Source organism: Mytilus galloprovincialis, chromosome 9 (assembly GCF_965363235.1).
Source record: "Mytilus galloprovincialis chromosome 9, xbMytGall1.hap1.1, whole genome shotgun sequence".
In the NCBI taxonomy this organism is placed as follows: domain Eukaryota; kingdom Metazoa; phylum Mollusca; class Bivalvia; order Mytilida; family Mytilidae; genus Mytilus; species Mytilus galloprovincialis.
This window is the reverse complement of record NC_134846.1, coordinates 31,498,588-31,524,973: the sequence shown is the minus strand read 5'-3', so window position 1 is coordinate 31,524,973 and position 26,386 is coordinate 31,498,588. Positions and strand designations below refer to the sequence as shown.

Here is a 26,386-nt window from a genome sequence, read left to right as displayed (position 1 = left end):
CTCTAATCAAATGGCAAATTCAAAAGCTCAAACACATCAAAGGAATTGATAATACGTCCATATTCCTGACATGGAATAGGCATTTTCTTATGTAGAAAATGGTGGATTAAAACTGGTTTTATATTTTCACAATAATACGAAAGTTCAATATAGTTGAAATTTGAATACTTTTAAAACTATACAATAGCGGTAGTGTATGGTATCCCTACCGCTATTGATGATGACAGTTCTTTGTACGAAAGTATTTTAAACCTACAGTAGAAAACATCAGTCTACGAAACAAAAACTACAGGTTAAAATAAATCATTATTTATAGTCATTACTTTTCACATAAAGACAATAGACTGTTTAGGTGCGCGTTGTGGGTGGAGTTGGTTAAATATGAAAAGCGTTCTTAAATAATAGTTGATGTAAACACACGTGATTTTTCGAAACAAATACATGTGCGTTCGTACTATTCATAATTAAATATTATGTGTTTAACAAAGAAAATTGCAAACAAACCTATGTTACATTTATTATGTAATAACTGATCAATTGGTTTACCTTTTAATTTGACCCCAATTACGATCTTTTTGCAATTCTAATGTTATAGTATATTTTATATTGAAGAAAGCAAAGTTTAAATCTTTACAGGAATATTTTATTACTCCGAACTCGTAATAAATTTATCGACAATGGATGCATTACTATCAGATAAAGAGAGTTGGTATTACATGAAACTTCTGACCTTCACCCTTGGTATTGGAATGGAGGTTCTTCATCAATACTTCGAGCAGAAAATCTTGCAAAATATGGATTTCTACGTTTTTGTAGAAAAATATAAACATTATTTGTTTCACGAATGTTTTCCTACAGTTCAGTGCTGTGAGTGTTCTCAAATGCAACTTGCTGCACAATCTAAAAGAGGATGTTTAAATGAAATCCAATTTCAATTACTGTTTGAAATTGCCCCTCCAAGCAAGCTGGCCCATTATAAAACAGGACGAAATAATACAATCGTCAAGGACTGTTTGTGCAGAATAGACGCTAAAAGATCGAATGAGGTTGACTGTATGGATATCACTTTAATGTGTGCTATAATCAAGTCATGCCTAATAAACAACAATACATCCATATATGGTAATCCCAGGTTCCTTGAAACGAGAAATTTTTTGGCACACTCAACTGATCTACGCATTGCAAAGTCTGAGTTTGACACCAGGTGGGATAAAACCGAACACGCTGTTATAGAAATAGCTAGTGTGGTGGGTAATTATTTCCTAAAATTGCAGAAGAGGAAAATAGATGCATTCAAAGATAATGAATTGTCAATGGAAAATATCAAAACAATCATCGACAATAATGCCGATGAGGTTAAGAAGGTAGGTGCGGTATACAAATATTGCATATACATTGTACACAAATATATATAAACTATCAACCAATGATTTGTTACTGCTACATGGTCATTGCACATCCCATTGGTTAACATTATAACATAACTTGTGACGATTAATTTTGTTCTTATATTTTAATACAATTCAAATTGTGTGATTCCGCTCATATATGTATATAGACCCTATTAGTGAAATACAGTGATGTGCACTAAAATCAGTAATGAGTGTGTATATTTTGAATTAAAAAAAGATTAATCACTCACATAATAAATGTTTACCGATTTGATAGAGAAATCCCTTATTATATTAGCGACAGTGGTCTTGAAAGTATAGAAGAAATGTAAAACTGAAAAAACGAAGCAAAATCATAAAACAGTCATTATGTCCTTAGAACCAAACGTAAAGAGAAAATAATTCACGTTTATCACAATATATAAATTTTCCTCTTGCATTGTCTTACTAACGAAATGTTTTAGTTCTTGTCCATTCGTTTTTGATGCGTTTTGCTATTTGATTTTGCCATGTGATTATGGACTTTCCGACTTGATTTTCCTCTAAGTTCAGTATTTTTATGATCTTTTTATATCAAACTTAAAATCTTATTATTCATCTAACATAAGTAAGGGTTTGGTAATCATGGTAATATTCCACTCTTGATACACAAATGTTAGCACAACATTTGGTCAAGACAATTCGTGAATAAAAAACATATTATACATTGTAAATATTTTACGTTCAAATTACGGTGCAGTCCGGTATCCGTGCACCTAAGACTTATGACTTTACTTCATTCAACTGATAAAATCAATAATTAGATAAATTTGTGTGAACACATTCAAAACATACTTTTATTTCATGAAATTATCTGTTTGTATGGTTTCATCCTCAAGATGTTGTGTAATGTATGTCCAAAATTAGGGTTTTGTTCTGAGAGTTCCTCCATGCAATGTCCGGTGATTTCGCGCATGCCTTCCAAAAATAGCTTATTTTGATTAAAGGAAAGATTTTCTGCCACGAAATATAGCTGATTTTGAACCAAGCACACTGCCAAGAATGCAGAGCAAACATTATTTTAATCTGATATAAATTTGACTTAAATAAAACAAATTTTATCTGATGATGTAATTTTTTTAATGGAATTTGGCCAAATATTGTAAATCACAAGATTGCAGTTATTATTTAACTCTTGAACTTATCAATTTTATTCATTTTTATCCCTTCGGCACGCTAAAACAATAAAAAGAACAATTTTATTTGTGTTACTGTGTTGATATTACGAAATCAGCTAATGCGCGGTATCACCGGCCGTGCGGACGTCGGGACTCCACTGTACTACTGAATATAAAATAAGTTATATTTGAAATCTTCTTGTCGGTCAGGTTGACAAGTGCAATTGATCGGAACCCTTCGGTTTCTTTTTATTCCCTGTTATAGATTACCTAATTTATGTTAAATATCAATTCAAATCTATTGTAGAACCTTCAAACACTTGTCGAAGATCAGCGGAAAAACACGATACTGATTAAAGATGAGATTATTGAAAATCTTACCAAATACAAAGGTAAATTAATCTTTAACAACGTAAAAATGCATTTAAACTGATTTACAGAAGTAATTTATGTACTATATTTGTTAAAAGGTTTCAGAAATGTTCACGTATTTTTTTTAGTTTGCCCAAAATTATATAACAAAAATGCATAAATTGATTCACAATGGCAATTAATGTCAAAGTCGCCTCTCTCTAACAGAAAAAGTTCTGAGATAAGAAAAAATAGCTCTTACTGACCCTATATATACATGATATAAATATAGCTACTTTTTTATAGAATTAACTTGAGAAAAAATACATTATCATGGTTATGTGTAATTGTTTTTCTTAATAAAAAAAAATTATGCTGCTTTGCAGATCGAGTTAACGTTTTTGCGATCGGCTGATCTTTGTCGAAATAATGGATTGTAATGTGAAAAAAAAATAGTTATACAAAGTTTTTTTTTCTTAACGCCATCATATATTACTCTGGTATTTGGTATGTGGTTCTGCAATAATGAGTTACATATCGAGTTTATGTATTGTTCCGCTCAGCTATCTTCGCCGAAATTAAGGGCTTTGGATTTTCAACTCTTTAAAATGGCTTCAAGCTTTTATTGCGAGAGTAGCCTTTCGTGTCGTTCCGACACATCTAGATTTAACTTGTGTTGTTCTGTGATCTATCCTTGTGATTTTTTTTATTATAATAATAGCTTGCTTGCATTTTCTTACATTTACCATTCCACAGATTTTTTTAAAGACAACTTTTTCAAATTTTATCAAATTTTCTTGATTCTGCAGATTTAACTTTTTTCTATACTTTCAGATTATCTTGATGAACTTTCAATTGATATCGGTAGTCTGAAGTTTGAAGTAAAACAATATGCACTAGCAGTGGTCGCTTCCTGTTCTGCAGAGGAGACTTTCGATTCACAAGGTCATTGTAGAATTATATAAGATGTTGTCATGTAATTCAAATCCAATTATGGTATCGGCGATATGTCTTAAATTTAGTTCGTTATCTATTACAACACTCAATTGAAGATAAATAAACTGTGCTGTTTCTATAAATGGAAATCAAGCATAAGCACGTTTGATATATAGAGCTAAATAAAATGGAATATAATAAGAAAAAAGTACACAACTAGAACTATGTCAATATTGTTTATATTTGTCTTTTACAGTTCACCAAAAAGACGCTGCAACTAGGAGTTCTGAAGTATCTGTGACGGAAAAAGATAAGTGTAAGTTGAATTATCGACATATAAGTAAAAGAAAAATAGAGGACAACACATTCATACATTTCCAGATCAGGAAATTATATGTCTTTTCATAATGAATATCGTACTTTACTGTATATAACATTATTGCATTATTAATTACACATGTTACAATGTAAATAGTGTGCAAAGTACCTTATACAATATGTATGGGATCAGTAAATTCCATATGAAGTCAGAGCGAAGATTATCAAAATAATCAAATCTTCAGTTGGTCTATATAAAAACAAACAAAAAATACAGGACGTTCAACTACTATCAAATAAAGACAACGGTAGTATACTATTGTTCAATGGTTATAGACAAATTGCGAGAAAAAAAAATAGGGTTACAAACTAAAACCGAGGTAAGCACATCAACTATAAGAGGAAAAGAACAGAAACACTGATATGCAATAAAAACAAACGCCAATATACATAGAAACAAACTTTTTGATAACAACTTCTATATTCCTGACTTGGTATAGCACATTTTAAGAAACAAATTGTGGGTTGAACCTGGTTTTATCGCTAGCCAAACTTCCCTCTAATTTGGCAATGTTTAAAAATATCGCTTAAATGACAACACTAAGTAATAGAAATACAGCACAAACAAACGCCAGAACTCTCAGCACAGAGAAACGCACAAATAAATATTATGATAGTCGTTACCCGCAGAATACCACGAACATCTTCCATTAACGACTGCACAGGAAAGCACAAACACTAACGTATGTATGTGACGAATATATATAATATTGAAATTTATACAACTATTTTTGCAATACTATTTTAAATAATTATTATGATTTTGGCGGTATTAAAAGGCTTTTTTAAATAATTGGTGTGACGACGTCATAATTATTTTGACTTACACAACACTTTATCCATGGAAAATGAAAAGTAACTCAAATATACTAACACATGTGAAATGTATCGAAAATACAGATTCCGAACGATCAGATTTGAATCAATATCCAATCCTAACCACAACAGACACATCATACATAAATACATGTATATTGTATTAAAATACACCACGCCTAATAATCCGATATGAGATATAAAATTGAGAATGGAAATGGGGAATGTGTCAAAGAGACAACAACCCGACCAAATAAAAAACAACAACAGCAGAGGGTCACCAACAGGTCTTCAATGTAGCGAGAAATTCCCGCACCCGGAGGCGTCCTTCAGCTGGCCCCTAAACAAATATATACTAGTCCAGTGATAATGAACGCCATACTAATTTCCAAATTGTACACAAGAAACTAAAATTAAAATAATACAAGACTAACAAAGGCCAGAGGCTCCTGACTTGGGACAGGCGCAAAAATGCGGCGGGGTTAAACATGTTTGTGAGATCTCAACCCTCCCCCTATACCTCTAACCAATGTAGTAAAGTAAACGCATAACAATACGCACATTAAAATTCAGGTCAAGAGAAATCCGAGTCTGATGTCAGAAGATGTAACCAAAGAAAATAAACAAAATGACAATAATACATAAATAACAACAGACTACTAGCAGTTAACTGACATGCCAGCTCCAGACTTCAATTAAACTGACTGAAAGATTATGATTTCATCATATGAACATCAGGCACAATCCTTCCCGTTAGGGGTTTAGTATCATACCATCATAACATATATGAGAAGAACATAACCCGTGTCATGCCAACAACTGTATTTTAGAATAAATGTGTTTAGTTCCGATGCAAAGACCTTATCAGTGACTCAATATTAACGCCAAAATATGCAATCTTTAATGACTTGACAACAGTATCGTAATTATATCCCTTCTTAATAAGTCTATTCAAAGGTTTTGTAAGTTTCTGAGGTGAATACTGACACCTTTGTGCTTTATAAAGAATATTACCATAAAAAATTGGATGTGAAATACCTGAACGTATTAGAAGTCTGCATGTTGAGCTATATTTACGAATGATGTCTTTATACCGATGATAAAATTTAGTAAATGTTTTGACTGGTTTGTGATATCGAAAACCCTGGTGTAATAATTTTTCAGTAATACATAAATTTCTCTCGTTACTCTGTTTCTACAAAGTCGCCTTAAACCAATGAAATTCCCAGAAATGTATAGGAGGTAGATCTAGGATAAAAGATAATGTTATCCTGATCTAACATGTCTATATAAAACCCCTTTCTGATAATTGTTAACATTATCAAGATCCTTCGCTGCTTAATCTGTAGCAGTAAAGTTGTTGCAGTACATATATTATCAAGTGTTAAAAAAGTTTATAACAAATACATAGATGAATGTTGACAGAAACAAATTCTACTCATTGCAAGAATTGTAAGCAGAAGAATTTAAAAGAAGATTTAACTATATTATTTAGATAATAGGAGATGTCGTGTAGAATGGCGACTTGAAACACCAAGCACATGGAATTTACCAGAAATTAAGGAAACCTTAGAGAAATTTTCAGCGCTGTTACGACAATGGTTCGAAATTGAATTCGTTTATGTTGGTTCGTTAGTTATAAAAACCTTAGTCCAAAAGAATGTCCTGGATAATCAAGATCAAATGAGAAAATCGATACATTCATTTTTGGAAAAAATTGTTGATGTTTGCAAAATCAAAACAGATGTATCTGCAGTCATCAAGGTTGCTTTGATTATAGATCCTGGAGAATTTGGTTACAAAGGTAAGAAAAGCAAAAAAATCTTTCATATATTAATAATATTTCTATTAGAAATAGTTCTCTACTATTGTCTGCATTCACTGCATGTTTTTAAGCAAACAAACTATACAAATATTCAGTACATCCTCGATTTTGATATATATCATGAAGAATATTTGAAATACATATTCAACTGCATCTCAATGTGATGTGTTTCGTTGATCAAAGTTTTTTTAGGAATTTAAAAGTAGAAATTTTATTGTTTGATATGCATATTGAAGAAAGACCCACAAAAAAGATACATGTTATTTTTTTTTTGGGGGGGGGGGGGGATTTTATATCCATCTGTTTAACTTAAAATAAAATTAAGATAATAAAATACAGTTTTCAATCTACAATAAAAACCTTTTACAAAAAAATGAAAATTATGAAGGGTTCATAATACTCATAATAGTAATATGATGAACAAACACAGTATTGAAATGAGGAGATAAATTGCAGTGTTTGTATATCAAGCACAATGCATGGTAGTTTATACTGCACTCCTTCTATTTGAGCAGTCAAAATGCGTTGACTGTATATTTCTATGTCATATACAGTCACTGACCCGATATCACTTTTCCTCATGAATATTTAAATAGAAATTGCCGAAATAATATTGAATTATTCATACGACCTCTTCAACCTGTTCTTGTTTCAAATGCATACAACGATGCGTGGAACGACTCAACATTGTTTCTTTTGCAATTATTGGAAAAACATATTTAATTTGTTAATATTTTTTGTTTGCAACCTATAAATCATTATGTTTTATGCTTATGGTTGATATTTAAGTCCATACTCAAACGATTTCGTTCACCATCGAGTGTTGGTTTCAACAGGTAAATGTAAATTTCATTGTGTTGTATATTTCTCCGCGAGCATGATGTGAGGCCTTTTTAAAAGATATTTCCCCCAATATTTAAATCAAATAAATAACCTTAACGCATTAAACAACAATTGAAAATGTTTTTTTTTTAGATTGCAGTATAAAGACAATAATAGTGCATTGACTTGACATATCAACGATATAAGGATTCGGCCCGAAACGGGGAAATAGCTCGGCACAGCCATGCATTTCCCCGTTTCTAAGCCTCATCCTTATATCGTTGATATGTCAAGTCAATGCACTATTTTTGTCTATATCAATACTACAGACTTGTTTACCACTTCCGTGCTATAAAGAGATTCAGAAATTGAATTTTAAAAAGGTATACGATATGATGTAGCGGTCGGTTTAATTGAGTATAAACAATTCTACTTTAATCAGTCTTACTTTAATAAATTGTTATAAATGAACATATGTGTGGTGTATATCAACGATGCCTGATTACTGTGCTCGAGGACACAGAAAAATACCAAATTTTAATCCATATTGCTTTTGTTTCTTGTACTTAAAATTGATGTGTTCATCCTTTATTATAATCTTTTATCATTTTGTTCGACAAAATTGGTTAATAAACCAAGTGCATTGATTCCAATATATATGCAGCGTATGTTGAATTTTGTATATGCACTTTTTTCTTTTAAAAAACAAAAGAAGCAGAAGAGCAAACATCAAAAATAGAAATGAATAAAAATGACAAAACTACATGCATATTCTGCAACAAAAGCTTTGATTGCAAGAACTGTCTACAACAAGGTAAGATTATTTCACGCCTAGAGGATGAAATATCTGGTAAGAATTCGAATTGCATTGAATGAAACAAATGGGTGTTATACTTACACGTCAACAAGATGGAATTGATAGTAGATAAGCTAAATTCATATAGTTTGTATAAAAAAGAAGATTTGGTATGATTGCCAATGAGATTACTCTCCACAAGAGACCAACATGACACAGAAATTACCAACTATAGGTCACCGTACGGCCTTCAACAATGAGCAAAGCCCATATAAATACTTTAAAATTGAGAATGGAAATGGCGAATGTATCAACGAGACAACAACCCGACCATAGAACAGACAACAGCAGAAGGTCACTAACAGGTCTTTAATGAAGCGTTTGTCAATATGTCTTTTAATGAAATATTTACCGTGCATCAATAAAGCCTCGGTCATACCTTACCGTATAGCACGAACGGACGCCTAACGGATGAAAATAAAAGTTGTCCGTTGACAAAATTGTTATCCGTTGGGAGTCCGTTGATGTACTGACCGAAAAAAACGGACGTGTAACGGATGCATAACGGACATATACCGGATATGCAACGTATGAGAAACGGACACGTACCGGACACAACGGATGTCGAACGTACATCCAACGGACGAGTACCGCATAAAACGTACACCTAACGGAAGCGTACCGGATAAAACGGATGAACAAGATATACGGAAAAATCAAAGGCGACAATAATAATACATGTAAATCGCATATATATTCAAAATGTTTCTGTGTAACTGGTTTTGGTCTATTCTTCAAAATTCTGCCAAAGGGCAGTGTCTGGCCTGAATAAGAACTGCTTGATTGTGAAGACGTGCCTATACTCTAAGGTCGATTATGAATAATAAAAATTCATGAACCTTAAGAAATCTGACATACCAATAATTGGCATTTCTGACGCGAAATTTTTGATTTGCATTTATCCGTTTCAGATCCGTTCATCATCCATTTTATCCGTTACACGTCCGGTAGAAGTCCGTTTCTCATCCGTTCAACATCCGTTTTATCCGTTAAACGTCCGGTAGTAGTCCGTTGGTGAATTTATCTTCCAGACCTCCAACGGATGTATAACGGACACGTAACGGATACAAAACGGAAACGAAACGGACGAGTACCGTACAAAACGGACGACTAACGGACGTTCAACGGACATTTTATCCGTTGGACGTCCGTTCAAAGTTTTGAACATGCTCAAAATTTTCCACCGGAGAAAACGGACGCCGACGGATAAAACGTACGCTTAACGGACATACAACGGATATGGACGGACGTCTAACGGACATGAACGGATTGAAACAAAGTTATCCGTTAGTCGTCCGTTCGAGCTATCCGGTAAGGTGTGACCGAGGCTTAAGACATGAATGCCATATTACCTTTCTGGATGTCCAACTTCCCGATATTCCCGTAATTTGTCTTATAAATTTGTTTTCATATATAAATATCTGCATTTATAAAAATAAGGAGATGTGGTATGATTGCGAATGAGACAACTATCACTGAAAAACCCAGCAAATCAACCGTTTTATATAGTAAAATACAACCAAATGCATTATTAACCGGTACAATTGAATATGAATAACTGGGTAAAATTTCAAGATAACAAATTATTGTGTTTCCTGTTTAATGACTGTTCTACTTGTAAACATCTTTTGATGTGTACATCCGTTTATTATTGAGTTATTTGAAACTAGCAAACTAACTGGGTTTATATTATTCTATATATATCTATTTAAAATATAATTTCTAATAAGAGATAGAAGAGCAACCATCGAACATAGAAATAAATAAGAAAGACAAAACCACATGCATTGCCGACAACACAAGCTTTGATTGTCAGAACTGTCGACAAAAAGATGAGATTATATCAAGTCTGAAGGAGGAATTATCTGGCAAGTATTTGATTTCAATGTATGAGCAATTTTTGTTTTTCTACACGTGTCAATGTAGCTGTTCTGTTGGGTTCTAAAGACCAATGGGTAAACTAGTAAGCGATGGTTATGCTAAAGTTCAAAGATATACGTTAAAGTGTGATGGTTTGAAACAATCAAGTTCAATGATTCAATTCGTGAAAATTCGTTTGTTAACAAAATATAAGGACTTTATAAACTTTAGATGTTGAATACCGTCATTGATTTTCCCCCGTTAATCTTTGGTAAATGTGTACTTTTCAAAAGATTGTGCAGAAGTTATCTTTGTTTCAAATAAAGAAATGCTTGACATGAGTAAAGTGTTATCCTGTTCAATACTATAATCAAAACTTCATATAGAATGAAACAGTGTGGCTGTGGCCATTGATTGACACATTAAATTCATCCATTGACTGGGACAATTTAGGTGAACGTTTGTATGTAACGACCACTGCTCACTAAGTACTTTTAAAAACATTTAAACTATGGGGTCACCAAAGGTTCTCAACACCTTAATAAAGTTATTCAAAAAATTAATCAGAAATAACACAATGTTTTGATTTATATCAATTATATAAATCAAAACATAAAGGTTATTCCTGATTAATTTTTCGAATTATTTTATAATTAAAGGCGTTAAGAAACCTTTGGTGACCCCACAGTTTAAATGTCTATCGTAGGTACGTCGTGAACAGTGGTCGTTACAGACAAACGTTCACGTAAATTGTCCTAGTCCATGGATGAATTTAACGTGTCAATCAATGGCCACAGCCACACTGTTTTGAATTTCATTCTATTTCATAGAAACATAAAACAGAAAAATTATATTGCTTTGAAAAACCCACGATTTATGTTTACTGCAATGACATAAAGGATTAATTTCCTACAACTGTTAAATTTAAGAAAGCAAAAAAATCAACTATTGTTCGTATGCAACTATAATATTATGTGGACCAATAAATGATCAAACATTCGTCTCATTCAGTTGAATATGATACAAACGATGACTCTATGATGATAAATACCACTTTATTTTCATTATGAGGTTTTATTTGGTCTATTTCTACCTCTATTTCCCTCAAAATTTCATCTCTTTAAGCCAATTAATAAAAATTGTGTAGTAATTCTAAGTTTTTCATGAAGAAAATGTGACAATAAATAAGATATTAAAGTTATCAATCTAACTGATCTATCCATATGAAAGTTTGCTGACTCAATGGAGGTTTCAATAAGTCTTTTTTATAAAACTTATATTTATGCAGCGTTCCAGAGAGAGACATAACAAGCTTCTCTTTGAGTGAATAATTTGTTGTTAGTGCTTCAAAAATAATGTCATTTACTTATAACTATATAATTATCCAATTTAGTATTTCTAAGATTTTTTTTTATATCATAGCAAATAACCAGAGATCAGGAGAATTGCTTTTCTATAATAGCACAATAAAATAAATCCGCAGAAAATTCAGAAACCCTCCCAAACCACTGATTAAAATTCTACTGTTTCTACTAAAATTCATGGAAGAGTCATGTTTCAAGACAATTTACTTAAAAAAAATGTTTTTGAGACTAAATCCACTCAGAATATTTCATTTTTGTAACATTCAAATGCAAAAGCATGAAATGTTAACGAACGGAACATTTTGAGTACGTTTGAATCTTATGCATTGTTAGGGTTCATAGACAAATCCGAAAACTGGCTGCTAGCGTAGTGGCTGCTAACGAGTGGCTGTTAGCTTGAGCTTGGTTATAAAAGATCGAGTTTCATTGTTAACTTTATTTCAGACGCATTGTAATTTTGATATACGTTTAAGTATTATACAAGTCAAATAACTATGAGAATTAAAAACCAATTGTTCAGAGAACAATTGAAGGTCTTTCCACCAAAACAATGTATTTTAATATGAAAGGTGTAAAAATAGGTTTAAAATGTCATTTCAATCGTCAAATGATAGCTTATTGTACGCTGATTCCAAAAATATATGGTTTCTAAACAATATTTTTTTAGATAAGGGAGATAATTTCTTACTTCCGGTTTGAAAAACTCTATTTCCGATAATATTTGACTATTTACTTGACACTGATTCCAAAAATATCTTGTTTTTTATACTTGTATGTAATAAAGTACAATAAATAGCTACTTCCGGTTTACACAAGGTCACTTCCGGTTGTTTTTTTAAGTTTAAATGGTTTGATACCGTTTGTCAAAAAGTCTCATGACTTTATTATGTATACAGATGGTGTAAAAGCAAAGGTCAAAATCTAGAACGTCAAATTAAGCTATGACCTTGAGATCAATTTCAAGGTCATAAACCAAGGACCTCAAATCAAAAGACCATAGTTCTTAATTATATTTAGTTAATGAGTTATATCACCAAACGCGTATTTTTTAATACAAGAGGGGAGAAAACTCCCTTTCACATTCAACGTACGCTTGCAATCAAAATTTACATCTTACGACATGTCGCAACTAACAATTTAGTAAAAATAATTTGTTGATATCTTATACAGTCTTTGGATATAAGTGAAAATAAGCCAAATTCAAATATTAAAATATGACCTTGACCTTTGACCTTGACCTAATTTTCATTTTTTGGGACCAAGGACCTCAAATCAAAAGATCCTAGGTCTCTATCACTTATGGTTTATAAGATAGAAATTCATATCACTTATATCAGATGCATAAGGGGAAATAACTCTCATATGGAGCGGTCATATCGCTTCGGTCAAAATAAGACAAATCATGCGAAGGATATAACGAGCAATTTTGTAAAATAAATTTGTCATAATCTTTTACGGTTGCGAAGGAGATGCGCTAACAAGGAAAACAGTGTTTGAGGAGATAACTCCTACAAAGAAAAGTATTTGTTTACGCAGGGTAAATTTCAAAAGCGCATAAACTGTTCGATATCATATACAAAATATCTAAGCGACATATTGCGAAACAAATGTTTATCGCAAGAACAAAATTAGGCGGAAGAAAAAAAAAAAAAATAATCAGAAGAAAAACAATAGGTCTTTCCACAGAAAAGTGGAAAGACCTAATAAGAATCAAAGCGGTGAACAAGTTGTAGCTGATATTTATAATTGTGTACACAAAATGTTGTTTTTTTCATCTACGATCGAAGCATGTAATCATCTGTAATTATGTCCCACATGTTTCAAATATTACAAAATGCAAAACATATGTAGCCAAAATTTAATAAAGGTCACGTATTAATATATAGTATGCTGCAAATATAAACAAAAGAAAACGAATGACAAATGTGATAGCAAATATACCTAAAACTTGATATTAAAGACGGTTGATGTAAGACATACATGAAATGGTCATATACTACATACGAAGAAAAATGGGAAAGTCACTATCAAATCATTTTGTTGTACATCTTACTGGTCTAAATTCCGAGAATAAATGAATGTTAATTAAGGATACTAACATGACGTCCTTCAAACGCTTTGAGTACACATCCGTGGTAAAATATATATATATTGCCAGGGCTGTTACGATCGTATTCCCACGTCATGTATGTCTTTTTATGAATGAATTCCCGACGTCATAAATGGATGACGTAAGAATATACGCATTTATGGGAAAATTCACGAAATCGAAAGTCATCAAAACAAGGAAACGTAAACAAACGATGCTAAAATTTGGTATACATTTTTTTTTAAATATAAGTAAATTTTCATTTAACTTCATCAAAAACTATTTAAATACGTCATTGAAATAGTTTAGGCATGTCAATGATTCAGTTTGCTCCGTTCTTTTACGCCAATTTAATAGTGCGTTTATGTATGGGAACGGCAAATATTTGCCTCCACATAGAGCGCTTCGATCCAAAGGAATTGCCGTATTTATCCTATTAGAATCGAAATAATTTATGGGGGCTTGAATATATCGTGATTTTAGCCCCAGTGAATTATTTCTTAAATGACTGTAATAGTATTTCTGTCTATGAAGAAATAACATCAAAAATTTGGTGCACACTGATACGCGGGTTATTTAAAAGTGTGCACCACATTTTTTATGTTATTTTGAATAGACAGAAACAATATTACAGTCATTTCTTATAATTTATTAAATTAGAAATTCCATTTTGAACCATAGTAAATCATGAGAAAACGTTGATGACGTCACGGTTACATGACAAAGTTAAGAAAACAACGTCGGCCAATTAGAAGACGCGTTACATCCAAAATTAAATTATTGATGGATAGCGTTTTAATCTACTTTCAGAAAATAAAAAAGAATCATCGGCAGTACTAGAGGAATCGGTTGTGTCTGGTTTGTACACATTCAATATCGACTAAACCCATTTGCATTTTGAATCCATTCTTTCTGCTTTTCAAAGCAAAACGTTAAACATGTTAAAGATATATGTACCTATATTCGATTTCAGAATGTTTGGATACCTTTTTCGTTATGAGAATGTAATGAATTAATCTGTATTTAAAACTAATAGCACTGGAAGTATTTATACATCATGTAATAGTTATTTTATTTTCTATTCTCACTAAACTAGAGTTTTAAAGGCATATCCAAGATTTGTTTTCTATAACTCATAGTTGTTATTAAGAAGAATATAATAAGAAGTTGCAATTGCTTGAAAGTTTTATTTCATTGCCGAATATTTTTTAGAAATTGAAACAGATCCGCCTAAAATCGAATCAGAGTCTGCAGATGGTAGGTACAATTTAAGCAGCTATAGGCGAGTGACTTATTTCAAAAAGACGCTTAGTTAACGACTTTAATGCACCAACCTAACACACGGCTGTATTATATATCATTCGAAAGCTGATAAACTGTACTTTCTGTTTTGCCCGGTCGTAAAAAAATCGTACGGTGCATTTTTTGTTAAATCAAGGTCAAAGTTCATGAAAACACATTCCAATTTTTGCGATTACTAAATAAAACGCCATTTTCTAATTCTTGTACCATACAATTTCCCAAAAGATCATATGAACTTTATGGAACATGATACATAATTTTAAAATCAAACAAAAAATAAGAGATTCGATGCGTAAAATTTCCCGAAAATAGAAATTTATCACAAATCCTAAAAAAATGAAAAATTATTCGAAAAGCAAAATATATCTTGAGGAATCGATATTTGTATGCTAAAAAATAGATAAATGTATATGTTTTAAGTCAAGGAATATTTGTTTTGTAATTTTAAGATGCAATTATTAATCATTGTTCATGGAACAGCCTTTTATTGAAGTGTTTGCAGTTGCCCAACAATCTGCCATCTGTAAATAGCGATCATTTTGTTAATCTATGTTAAAAAAGCACATCGCTAATTGTGAATATCAGGGAGGAGAATGATTTTCCATAATAAAAGAAGGGGTATTTAAAGTAAGAAAAGAATATATGCGAGGTAATTGAGGTTAAAATATGTTTTTTACGAAGTCAAACTCTTTTTACTTTTTGTAATCATGTTTAAATGCAAACATTACTTTGCGACTAAATCATAGGCAACATTGAAATAAGCAACATTGTTTAGAAACACTTGGTTGTCTAAAGCGGGATGTAAACGAACTAAATAAAATGCGCCTGCTTCTTATTTAGTTTAAAATCGTGTTATAGTAAGTCATATTAAATGTGTTTAGAAGTTTAATCGCTGTAATTATTTGAATAAAAGATGCTTTGAGTATTTTCTACATAAGCTTTTAAAATACAAATACATGTCATTGTGTATGTAAAAAACTATTAGCAGTTGTGAAATAATAAAATGAAAAAGTTAAGTACCCTTCCTGACCTCATAAGATCATTCGCTGTTTTAGAAGTGATCGTTTTCATGATATGCTGTGTTTTTGGACTGTTGTTCGTCTCTTGGACTTTAATTTTATTTTGTTCATGGTTTTAATTAACTTTATTTGATTCATGGTTTGAGATGTTGATTGTCCCTTTGGTATTATTTTACTTTAAAAAACATTAACTTGCAGTAATAAAAATCGACCAAAAAATCACCTCAAAGTAAAGTGAAGACGATTAACTCAATAAGACAAATATCCGCGAAAATAACTTAATTTGCTCACGGTGATATATATGTAGAACCAAACTCGTTATCATGATACATTTAGCTACACTGATCTATAATTTTTAAACCTTTTACTACTTGAATAGTGACGAAATATATCAAAGGGACATCAAACTCATAATTAAAAACGAACTCACAAAGCCGGGCAAAAAACGAACAAGACAAGCAACAGTATACAAAACACAACATATAAAATTACAGATTGAGTAATACAAACCCCCAAATAAATTTTTGAGTGAACTCAGGGCTCCCAAAGGGTAGTCAGATCATGTTCCACATGTGACACCCGTCTTAGTTTAAACATATTTATTTATAGTGGATTGGGAAACAAGTTTTGCAACTTAAATTAATCGCTTTCCACTTGGCGGGTGCGAGTGCTGCATTGTAGCGGCATTAGCCTGCTCTTTTTCGAAATCTACAAAGGTGTGTTTAACGTGCAAGAGATATGTCTCTCTCTTAACACGGGTCAACCATTTATCGTCCCCTTCCGACGGACTTTCATCGTTTCCTCAAGACCATACTCACAAATGGTGTCAAGGAAGAGCCGAAAATTCAGTCCCTGAAATTTTCATCAAGGAACGGGAATCGAACCAGGAACATTTGTGTTAGTAGTTAGCACTAACCACTACACCACGGCTCTCTTTTAGCCGTGTTATGGCTCATGTATTTCCTAACTCGGTTAGCCTTATTCGGTTGGTGACATTCACGGCAGAAATTACGGCAATTTGGTTACGGCGATGGAACTTATCAGTCGTCATCTGGCGAAACAGATATCTCATAATTGTTAACCAACTCGTAGTGGCGTCCATGAAATTTTCAAAGGGATGATTTCAACTTTGCATTTGAACTCTGGTTTAAAACCATGTTTAAACCACTATTTTTCTTCAAATGTCTTGTACCAAGTCAGGCATATAGCAGTTGGTATCGAATAATCTGTTTCTATGTATTTTGGCGTTTGTTTTTGTAGCAGTTCAGTGTTTCTGTTATATCGTTATGTTCCTCTTATAGTTTTCCTAGTTTTTGCTTTGTGACCCGGATTTATTTCAGTTACTAGTAAATCGATTGATGACTATTGAATAGTGGTATACTATAGTTGCCTTTATTTCAGAGGAGTTGAGGCTCAATGAAATCGGTCTCCTCCTTTAGTAGTATAGATATGCAGGCGTTGCTATAATGTTGTTACATAGAAATGAAAAGTTTATAATTTGGTAGTAAGGAGTGTTTTTATGGGTTGTTTTATGCTCATCTCTTTTGTCGTAAAACTTGTTCTGAACCAACCCTCATCATCGATTTCAAGATACGTGATAGAGTAAACTATATTTGTTGAGTCTTTTCTTTCATTTCAATGGAAAATACAAGTCCAACATTGTCACAAATTTGGCACTATTCAGTGAGATGACATCATCTATATAATGGAAAGTGAAGTTTCAAGATAATGATAGCTTCTTTTCAGTCGTCATCAGAAACTCTTGCATGAAGTCATCCTCGTATGAAAAATAAACTAGTCATTCAAGCTATTCAGGAAGTGTAGTTGTAACTAGAATCGTTGCGTATTAATGGATATGTTTTCTTCAAATTATTCTTATTTGATGAATTAATGCATGTAAACAATGAACAACGCAATTTAAGCAATCAAGAAGTCAAGTTTTATAATGTGTTTACTAGTTTTTGAAATTCTTTGAAATTTCAATTTTCATCAATTTATTTTCTATTTATTTTGGTCTAAATTTCCAATTCACATTAAATAAATAAAGGTCTTTTCACTACATCAATATTTATAATGAAGCTAATAAATCAAACAATTAGAAAAGTCGAAATATGTTTATTTCAGTCTGGTACATGTAGTTACAATGCAGATTGCAATCTCTTAGTTTCACCCCCTTTATTTCAAGCAATAAGATGATTCGCGCACATATTTTTTTTTACTCTAAATTTTTCAGATTCTTAAGAATTTGTTTATTAAATCTTATATTGACCACATACAATGTTTAAATAGGAAGAAATGCTTAAAAGCTGTTTTTTTCGCAGATGGCGGTATTTTGGGCAACTGTATGAGTTGTTATGATTTGCTGTATGATTAGAAGTAAGCACAATTTAAGAAATTTTATGATGTCAAAAACTTCTTTGATAGTCATTACAGGGTTTCACTTAGTTTTAAGTCATTAGCATTTGCACCAGAAAGAAAAATTTGGGTTTTCACACATTTTGTTCACGAATTTCAGAAAACATGTGCTCTCTGTCTAAAACACGCTTTAAATATTAAAAAATGCATTTGAATAATGACTGTTAATTTCTCTGCTAACAGTTTAAATTGTTTGCATATGTGAATTTAGTATATAAAAGTCATATTATGCAATCAGGCTGAAATCTTAGAAAATATGCACTTATTCGTCCTTAGCCTTTGATCTTGATTTGACGGAAATTGCACCGTACGATTTTTTTACGACCGGGCAAAACAGATAGTACAGATGTGTAGCTTTCAAATGATATATAATTTAGCCGTGTGTTAGGTAGGTGCATTAAACATTTAATTTTATGGTTAAAGTCACTCGCCTACTAGTTATTCTTTTGAATATGCAAAATGTTAACTTTGTCCTGTTTTAAGTTCATCGATATTAAGAATTTCTATTAAATTTACAGTAGGCTTTGATTGTTTGTTGTAGCAAAATTGTCTTTGAATATAACATGTATTAGTTCTATCAAATTGTTGTAAATCCATCTGTAGCTACATTTACTTTAAAAAAAATCGATTTTTCAAATTCGTAATATCGAATTTAATCAGTTTTCACAAACAAAAAAATATGTTTGCAACAACCATTAGTAGCTCATATGTACAGTCTGGTTGTTTTTATTTTCTGTTGTCTTTTTGATACACTTCATAATTTCATTTTTTATTCTATTATAAGAAATTTTCGAGATTTGTTTTTATAAATTTCCCAATTATAAAAATGGGACTAACACTCCTTAAACAATTCCATAACAACAGGTTAAAATTTGCAATTGATGTGCAATTATTATATGAAATACTATGCGAAATACTGTATTAGAAATTTGGTTTACACAAAACAAGCACAATCACATGTTGTTTTTTGTAAACAATGACGATGTTTATGTCTGGAAAATGGAAAAAATTGCTACCACAGCTCAATTCTATCCATACCTATGGAAAATGGTATGTACTTAGTACTTCGAGATACAGGAATATCAAATGACAACTTTGAATAGTTATCAGAAAGAAAAGAACCTCCGAAGCTTAGATAACATTCGGTTAAAATCTGATAATGTTGGTTAAAACAAATGTTTCCATATTTCAAAATTTCCGAAGTCAGGTAAATTTTAACACTATAGAAAAAGGTGACCAACTTCAAGATATTTGTAATTATTCTAAAAAATTCTGAAATCTAGACACAATTTCATAAACTAGTAAGTTCACAAATTCAACATATTCACTCTAATCTCCTATTAAGTTTCAATGACTGACATTAAAAACTGTAGAGGTAGCCGATTCTACACAATGTGTACCGTCTATTTTAAGGTTGTTTGAATTTGACATTAAATGTTCCCAAATCGTGCAAAATGGATACAAATTTTCGAACGCAGATCCGTCGCAGAAATGACATAATTTCAACATAATAACTGTCTGCGATGTTTAACAATGGTTACAAGAAGAAGTGTTTTACCTTAGATAGACGTTCAGGATTGCCTTCTAACAAATGCGACCACAAGCCCAACCGCCTGCTAACACAGAAGACACTAAGCTAAACCGCCTGCTATCCAACAACATTTAACACAACCATCCAGTACAATTACAGAGTAAATAGACATATAGCTCGTTATCTGCATTATGCAGATCACAAGTTACATTAGTCTTTAGTACACAAATAGCCCATTTAACCACAGAAAAACACGAGACAACAATTCAAAAGTGGTAGTAAATTTTAACAAATAACCTTCTTTTTATGCTGATCTATATGAATTATAATTTCTAAATATAGTCAAAATGTCTTGGTTACAAACTAAACATTCGAGCTTTATATCAAAATATATCATTTCAGCCCTACAAAACATTGGTCACGACCCTCGAGTAAACAAAGCTAAAGTAGCAACTGGTATGTATATACATGTAATATTGTAGGTTTTACTTTTTTAAATACAACTGTTTCGTGAACCACACCTCTTTTTTGGGAGAATACAGCTAATTATTGTACCTTACATGACTTATATTTTATGTTTTTGATCTGAAATAAATGATTTGTTTGCTTGTTTGTTTATCTGTCTTTATATATTGTTTCTGACAAATAGTGTCATGGAATCACATTGACTATGTTTTATCAACTGTCGTCCGTTGTTTGTCGTTCAGGACGTCCGTCGTCTTTTACTTGTAAGAACACTTTCCTCTTTTAAACAACTAGGTCAATGGAATCAAAGTTCGTTACATCCCAGCTCCCTTGTTCTAACAGGGTTGATCTGAGCTGGATCATCCCTACCAGATTACCCCAGTTTGAGTTTCTTTGTTTTTCATGCTTTTCTTTGTTTTTAAACATTTTGGCTGGAATGCCTAATCCACAATAAAACTTAGAATTTTTCATTGAGAAAAGACGCATTTTCAAAATTTAGGTAGAAAAAATCAATCCACGACACATACCCCTAATTCAAGACGAATGGATACCAACTTTTAGTAATCTATAAAATTGAGAATGGAAATGGGGAATGTGTCAAAGAGACAACAACCCGACCATAGAACAGACAACAGCAGAAGGTCACCAACATGTCTTAAATGCAGCGAGAAATTCCCGCAACCGGAGGCGTCCTTCAGCTTGCCGTTAAACAAATATATATACTAGTTCAGTGATAATGAACGCCAGACTAAACTCCAAATTGTATACAAGAAACTTAAATTAAAAATAAAACAAGACTAACAAAGGCCAGAGCTTATGACTTGGGACAGGCGCAAAACTGCGGCAGGGTTAAACATGTTTATTAGATCTCAACCCTCCCCATATACCTCTAGCCAATTAAAAAAGTAAACGCATAACAATACGCAAATTCAAATTCAGTTCTAGAGAATTCCGAGTCTGATGTCAGAAGATGTAACCAAAGAAAATAAATAAAATGACAATAATAAATAAATAACAACAGACTACTAGCAGTTAACTGACATGACAGCTCCAGACTTCAATTAAACTGATTGAAAGATTATGTCTTCATCATATAAATATCAGGCACAATCCTTCCCGTTAGGGGTTCAGTATCATACCATCATAATATATATGAGAAGAACATAACCTGTGTCATGCCAACAACTGGTTTTTAAATAAATGTGTATAGTTCCGATGCAAAGATCCTATAAGTGAATCATTATTAACGCCAAAATATGCAATCTTTAATGACCTGACAATAGTATCGTAACTGTATCTCTTCTTAATAAGTATATTTAAAGGTTTTGTTAGCTTCTGAGGTTGATACTGACATTTTTGTTCTTTATAAAGAATATCTTAGTAATCTAACATATTTAAAGGAAGCAAGATATTTTCATAAGTGGGGCTAGGTGAGAACTTTATTCAGGGGGATTTTAACCCTTTTCATAAAAAAGTGAGTTGTCTGACTGATTGTTCAATGGGAGTTTAACTTTTTTAATAATAAGGGCGAGTTGGTAAACAAGAGTTGGGCGATTTTTTAGAAAGTGGCGATTTAGTGAGGACCGATTGGACAGTGGGGCGATGATTCTTATACTACCAAATACGGCCACTAAGTTAACAAATAAATCTTAGGCCTAGAATATGAGTATTGTCTTCTTTTTTAAAACATTAGTTGAAGAGAGTTCGAAACAGATATATCCAACTTGCCTTCCCCTGATCTACCTGTTATCTCTGTTTACCCAACCAAATAGTGGTTATTATTATATGTAAACTATACAAGAACTGTACATACACAATTTATTTCTTTAATATTAAGAATATGAACACAATCATCGATCGATACCATAAAGGAATAATACTTACAAATTTGTATGTTGTATTTTTTTTATTACATATTTGTTACAAAAACGTTATGTTATAACCGCATAATTTTTCTACTCATATTGCTGTCAGGGCCACAAAAAAATGTGTATTGCTTATTGTGCCCTGATTCTAAATGACGTGAAATCATTGCGTCCTTAACGACAATGGTGAACAATGACGGTATTTGTATTGAAAATTTTGAGATTCTGCTACAATGTCCAACCAACAGTTAGCCAAATTATCACTTTTGTGTATTACCATATTCCAAAATAATGGGAAATATAACGATAAACTTGTGTGCAGTTAATAGAAAAAAGAATAATGTAAAATGAGATATTCTTTATCTTTTTATCTTTTATCTGTTTTTGTTAATCAAATAGTTATCATTGAACGTTTTTCTCTTTTTGCAGAACTTAAATATGTAATGAAAAGATTATTACATATTTTCCATTTTTTTTCTAATCCCGAGACTCCATATCAGCCCAGGGCTTTAGCCAAGGACCGATATGGGTCGAGGAATGCTACCAGGGCCAATATGGAAAAAGGCATGTTATGATCTCTACTTATACACTACCGGAGATATATCATAATATCGTATCAATGTGTGTTTCTAATATGCAGCGTGCGATATATGTAGCCTCTAATAATTTGTAGTGTTTCATTGTTTTATTAATCGGGAATGCATGTATCTAACAATTGTTTGAATCATTTAACAGTATTCATCTGTATTTCAGGTCATGTATTATCGCCTACCGCCAACTATACACGTCTGATTATGGCTGTAAAAGTTATAACACAAAATATGTTAAGAGAACTCTTGGAGCATTTCATTCAACCAGAAAATCTTATAGCCGAATTAGGAAATCGGAAAATGAAACACTCACTGAAATCTGGAGATTTAAATAGAATATATTATGCTAAAAAAGGATACATAGATTTTGACTATAACCTTATATGTAGAATTTTTCTGAGTTTGTTCCCTGCTTTTTGCATCACAGGTATCTTGGAACAACCAAATATTCCATTCGAACACCCCATTGTTCCACAGCAACAACTCATTGCTTCACTGCAACACGAAATGTCACAAGACTATAATGTAAAAAGATGTCATGACTGGAAACAACCCATTGATCCACCACAGCAAGAGCAAATGTCAATTGGCTATATTGCATTAAAATGTCAGACACTCTGTGATGCAATAATGGAAAGATCAAATGTAATGATCAGCTCTGAAGAATTCAATACATTTTTAAATGAGTTCATATTCATTGCAAAAAAGTTAGAAATTGTTCTGCAGAAACAACCAAACGAATTTGTGTATAAATTTGAAGATTTAAGATCATTAAGATATTAAATAGCACATATGTTTACCAGTGGTACTATAAAAGAAGGAAACTATTTGAAAACTATCATTATTTTTTTCGTAAATCGTACATTTAATGGTGAAAAGAATTTGAAAGTGTAACATGTTTAGTTGTATTATTGTACCAGACTTAATACACTTCTGTACATAGCTCATATTCCAAAGATGCATTACTTGTACAACATTCAACACTATAACATTTCAAGATTTCATACTTCATGTACTTACTGTATATCATTTAACATAATGATTAAAGATTTCTTATCATTTTAAAGTTGACAGATTCAAAGCTCTGCAATTCTTGTTTTATATTTGAAATATTTCGAACTTCGGGGAATTGCTGACATATTGTACTCTTCATTTAAGTCAGGTAAATTAGTTTACATGTAGCATTTTTCACAGTCAAACAGCATTAGTGGAGTAGTTTTAAAGTATTTATAAATAAAACTTATACATTGCTAAAAAATCCCCGATCAATTGACATTTAAATCCAAAAGAAAGATCTTTCTAACACGCACTTGACATTTGTAATAGCAAATAACAAAGCCTGTATGGATCTACATAATCTGAAATGACATCGATATCTAAATACTAAGCAGAATACGACTCCTTGTAGCATTACCACTGGAATTGAAAATTTGCACATCAAGGAACAAGAATACAATTTCGTCCTAGAACAATGAACCGTCATTTACAGTCTCAATTCTCAAAATATTGGACAAATCTTGATAGTTATGTGTTTATTGTATGTGGAAATATTGAATAAATACGGCAAATATGTACGGGCTGACTGAAAAATAACATGTTTAATTAAAAACCAATTGTTCAAAGAACAATTGAAAGTCTTTCCACAAGTAAAGAGCTATTTTATTATAATCAAAATATTGAAAATCAATTTAAAATGTCAGTTCCTATGACTTTATAATGTATAAATATGATTTTAAAACAAAGGTTAAAATCTAGAACGTCCTATTAATGTCAAGGTCACCAACCAAGAACCTCAAATAAAAAGACCCTAGGTCTGTAATATGTATGGTAAATGAGTTATATCACTTTAGGCATGATTTTAAATATAAGATGGGCGAAAACTCTCATTTATCGTTTACGCACCCTTTCAACCAAAATTTATAAGTTACAACATGTCGCAACTCACAATTTAGTAAAAATAATTTGTCAATATCTTTCACGGTTGTTGAAAATAAGTGAAAATAAGCCAAAATCAAAATTTTGAATATCACCTTGACCTTTGACCTTGACCTTATTATCATTTTTTTGGACAAAGGAACTTAAATCCAAAGACCCTAGGCCTATATCATGTATATCACTGCTGGTTTACCAGTTAGAAACGCATATCACTTACATCAAATGCATAAGGGGAAATAACTCTCACATGGAGTCTCCGGAAAACTTCAGTCCAATGGATATCCTAATCCTAAAGAAATTACGAGCAATTTGGTAAAATAAATTTGTCGTAATCTTTTACGGTTGCGAAGGAGTAGTGGCCACAAGAAAAACAGTGTTTGGGGAGATAACTCTTACAACGTAAAGTATTTTGTTACACAGTTGTAAATTTTTAAAGCGTATAAACTATACGACATCATATTCCAAATATCTAAGCGACATCTTTTGAAACAGCAATACTACGCATGAAAAAAAATGAGGCGGAAGAAAAAAAAAATAATTATTAAAAACCAATTGTTCAGAGAACAATTGAAGGTCTTTCCACCAGTTCAGATCTATTTTGTTATTACAATATTAAAAATCAGTCCAAAATGTCAGCTCTATGGCTTTATGGTGTTTAAATATGAGTTTAAAGCAAAGGTCAAAATCTAGAACGTCCTATTAACCTTTGACCTTGACCTCAATTTCAAGGTCGCAAACTAAGGACATCGAATTAAAAGACCATAGGTCTTAAATATGTATGGTTAATGAGTAATATCACTTTACGCATAATTCTAAATATAAGAGGGGCGAAAACTCCCATTTATTGTCTACGGACCCTTTCAACCAAAGTTTATAAGTAACTACATGTCCCAACTATCAATTTTGTAAAAATAATTTGTCGATATCTTTTAAGATTAATGAAAATGAGTGAAAATAAGCCAAAATTAAAATTTCGAATATGACCTTGACCTAATTTTCATTTTTTTTGGACCAAGGACCTCAAATCTGAAGACCCTAGGTCTATATCACTGATGGTTTACCAGTAAGAAACGCACATCGCTTATACCATAAGGGGAATTAACTCTCATATGGAGTCTCCGGATAGCTTCGGTCCAAATGAATATCCGAATCCTGAAGAAGTAACAAGCAATTTGGTAAAATAAATTTGTCGTAATCTTTTACGGTTGCGAAGGAGTAGTGGCCACAAGAAAAACAGTGTTTGGGGAGATAACTCTTACAACGTAAAGTATTTTGTTATGCCGTTGTAAATTTTTAAAGCGTATAAACTAAACGACAACATATTCCAAATATTTAAGCGACATCTTTTGAAACATCAATACTACGTAAGAAAACATTTAGGCGGAAGAAAAAAAAAATAAAAAATAAATAATTAAAAAC

At 31.9% G+C, this 26,386-nt stretch overlaps 1 protein-coding gene across 1 annotated transcript; it reads left to right on the top strand.

Moving 5' to 3' along the window:
* The first annotated feature begins 1,145 nt into the window (after positions 1–1,145).
* Positions 1,146–23,965, top strand: LOC143046530 (uncharacterized). Its single transcript, XM_076219686.1, has 9 exons — positions 1,146–1,364; positions 2,856–2,940; positions 3,734–3,844; positions 4,092–4,151; positions 6,525–6,833; positions 14,656–14,703; positions 15,058–15,102; positions 20,515–20,568; positions 23,196–23,965. The coding sequence occupies exons 1-9, from the start codon at positions 1,314–1,316 to the stop codon at positions 23,813–23,815; spliced, it is 1,383 nt and encodes a 460-aa protein (XP_076075801.1). The 5' UTR covers positions 1,146–1,313; the 3' UTR covers positions 23,816–23,965.
* Positions 23,966–26,386: the final 2,421 nt, after the last annotated feature.

Coding starts and splice junctions, on each gene's coding strand:
- LOC143046530 (XM_076219686.1), top strand. CDS start 1,314: ATGGAAAATATCAAAACAATCATCGACAATAATGCCGATGAGGTTAAG. Junction 1,365..2,855: donor ATGCCGATGAGGTTAAGAAG/GTAGGTGCGGTA, acceptor AATCTATTGTAG/AACCTTCAAACACTTGTCGA. Junction 3,845..4,091: donor GGAGACTTTCGATTCACAAG/GTCATTGTAGAA, acceptor TGTCTTTTACAG/TTCACCAAAAAGACGCTGCA.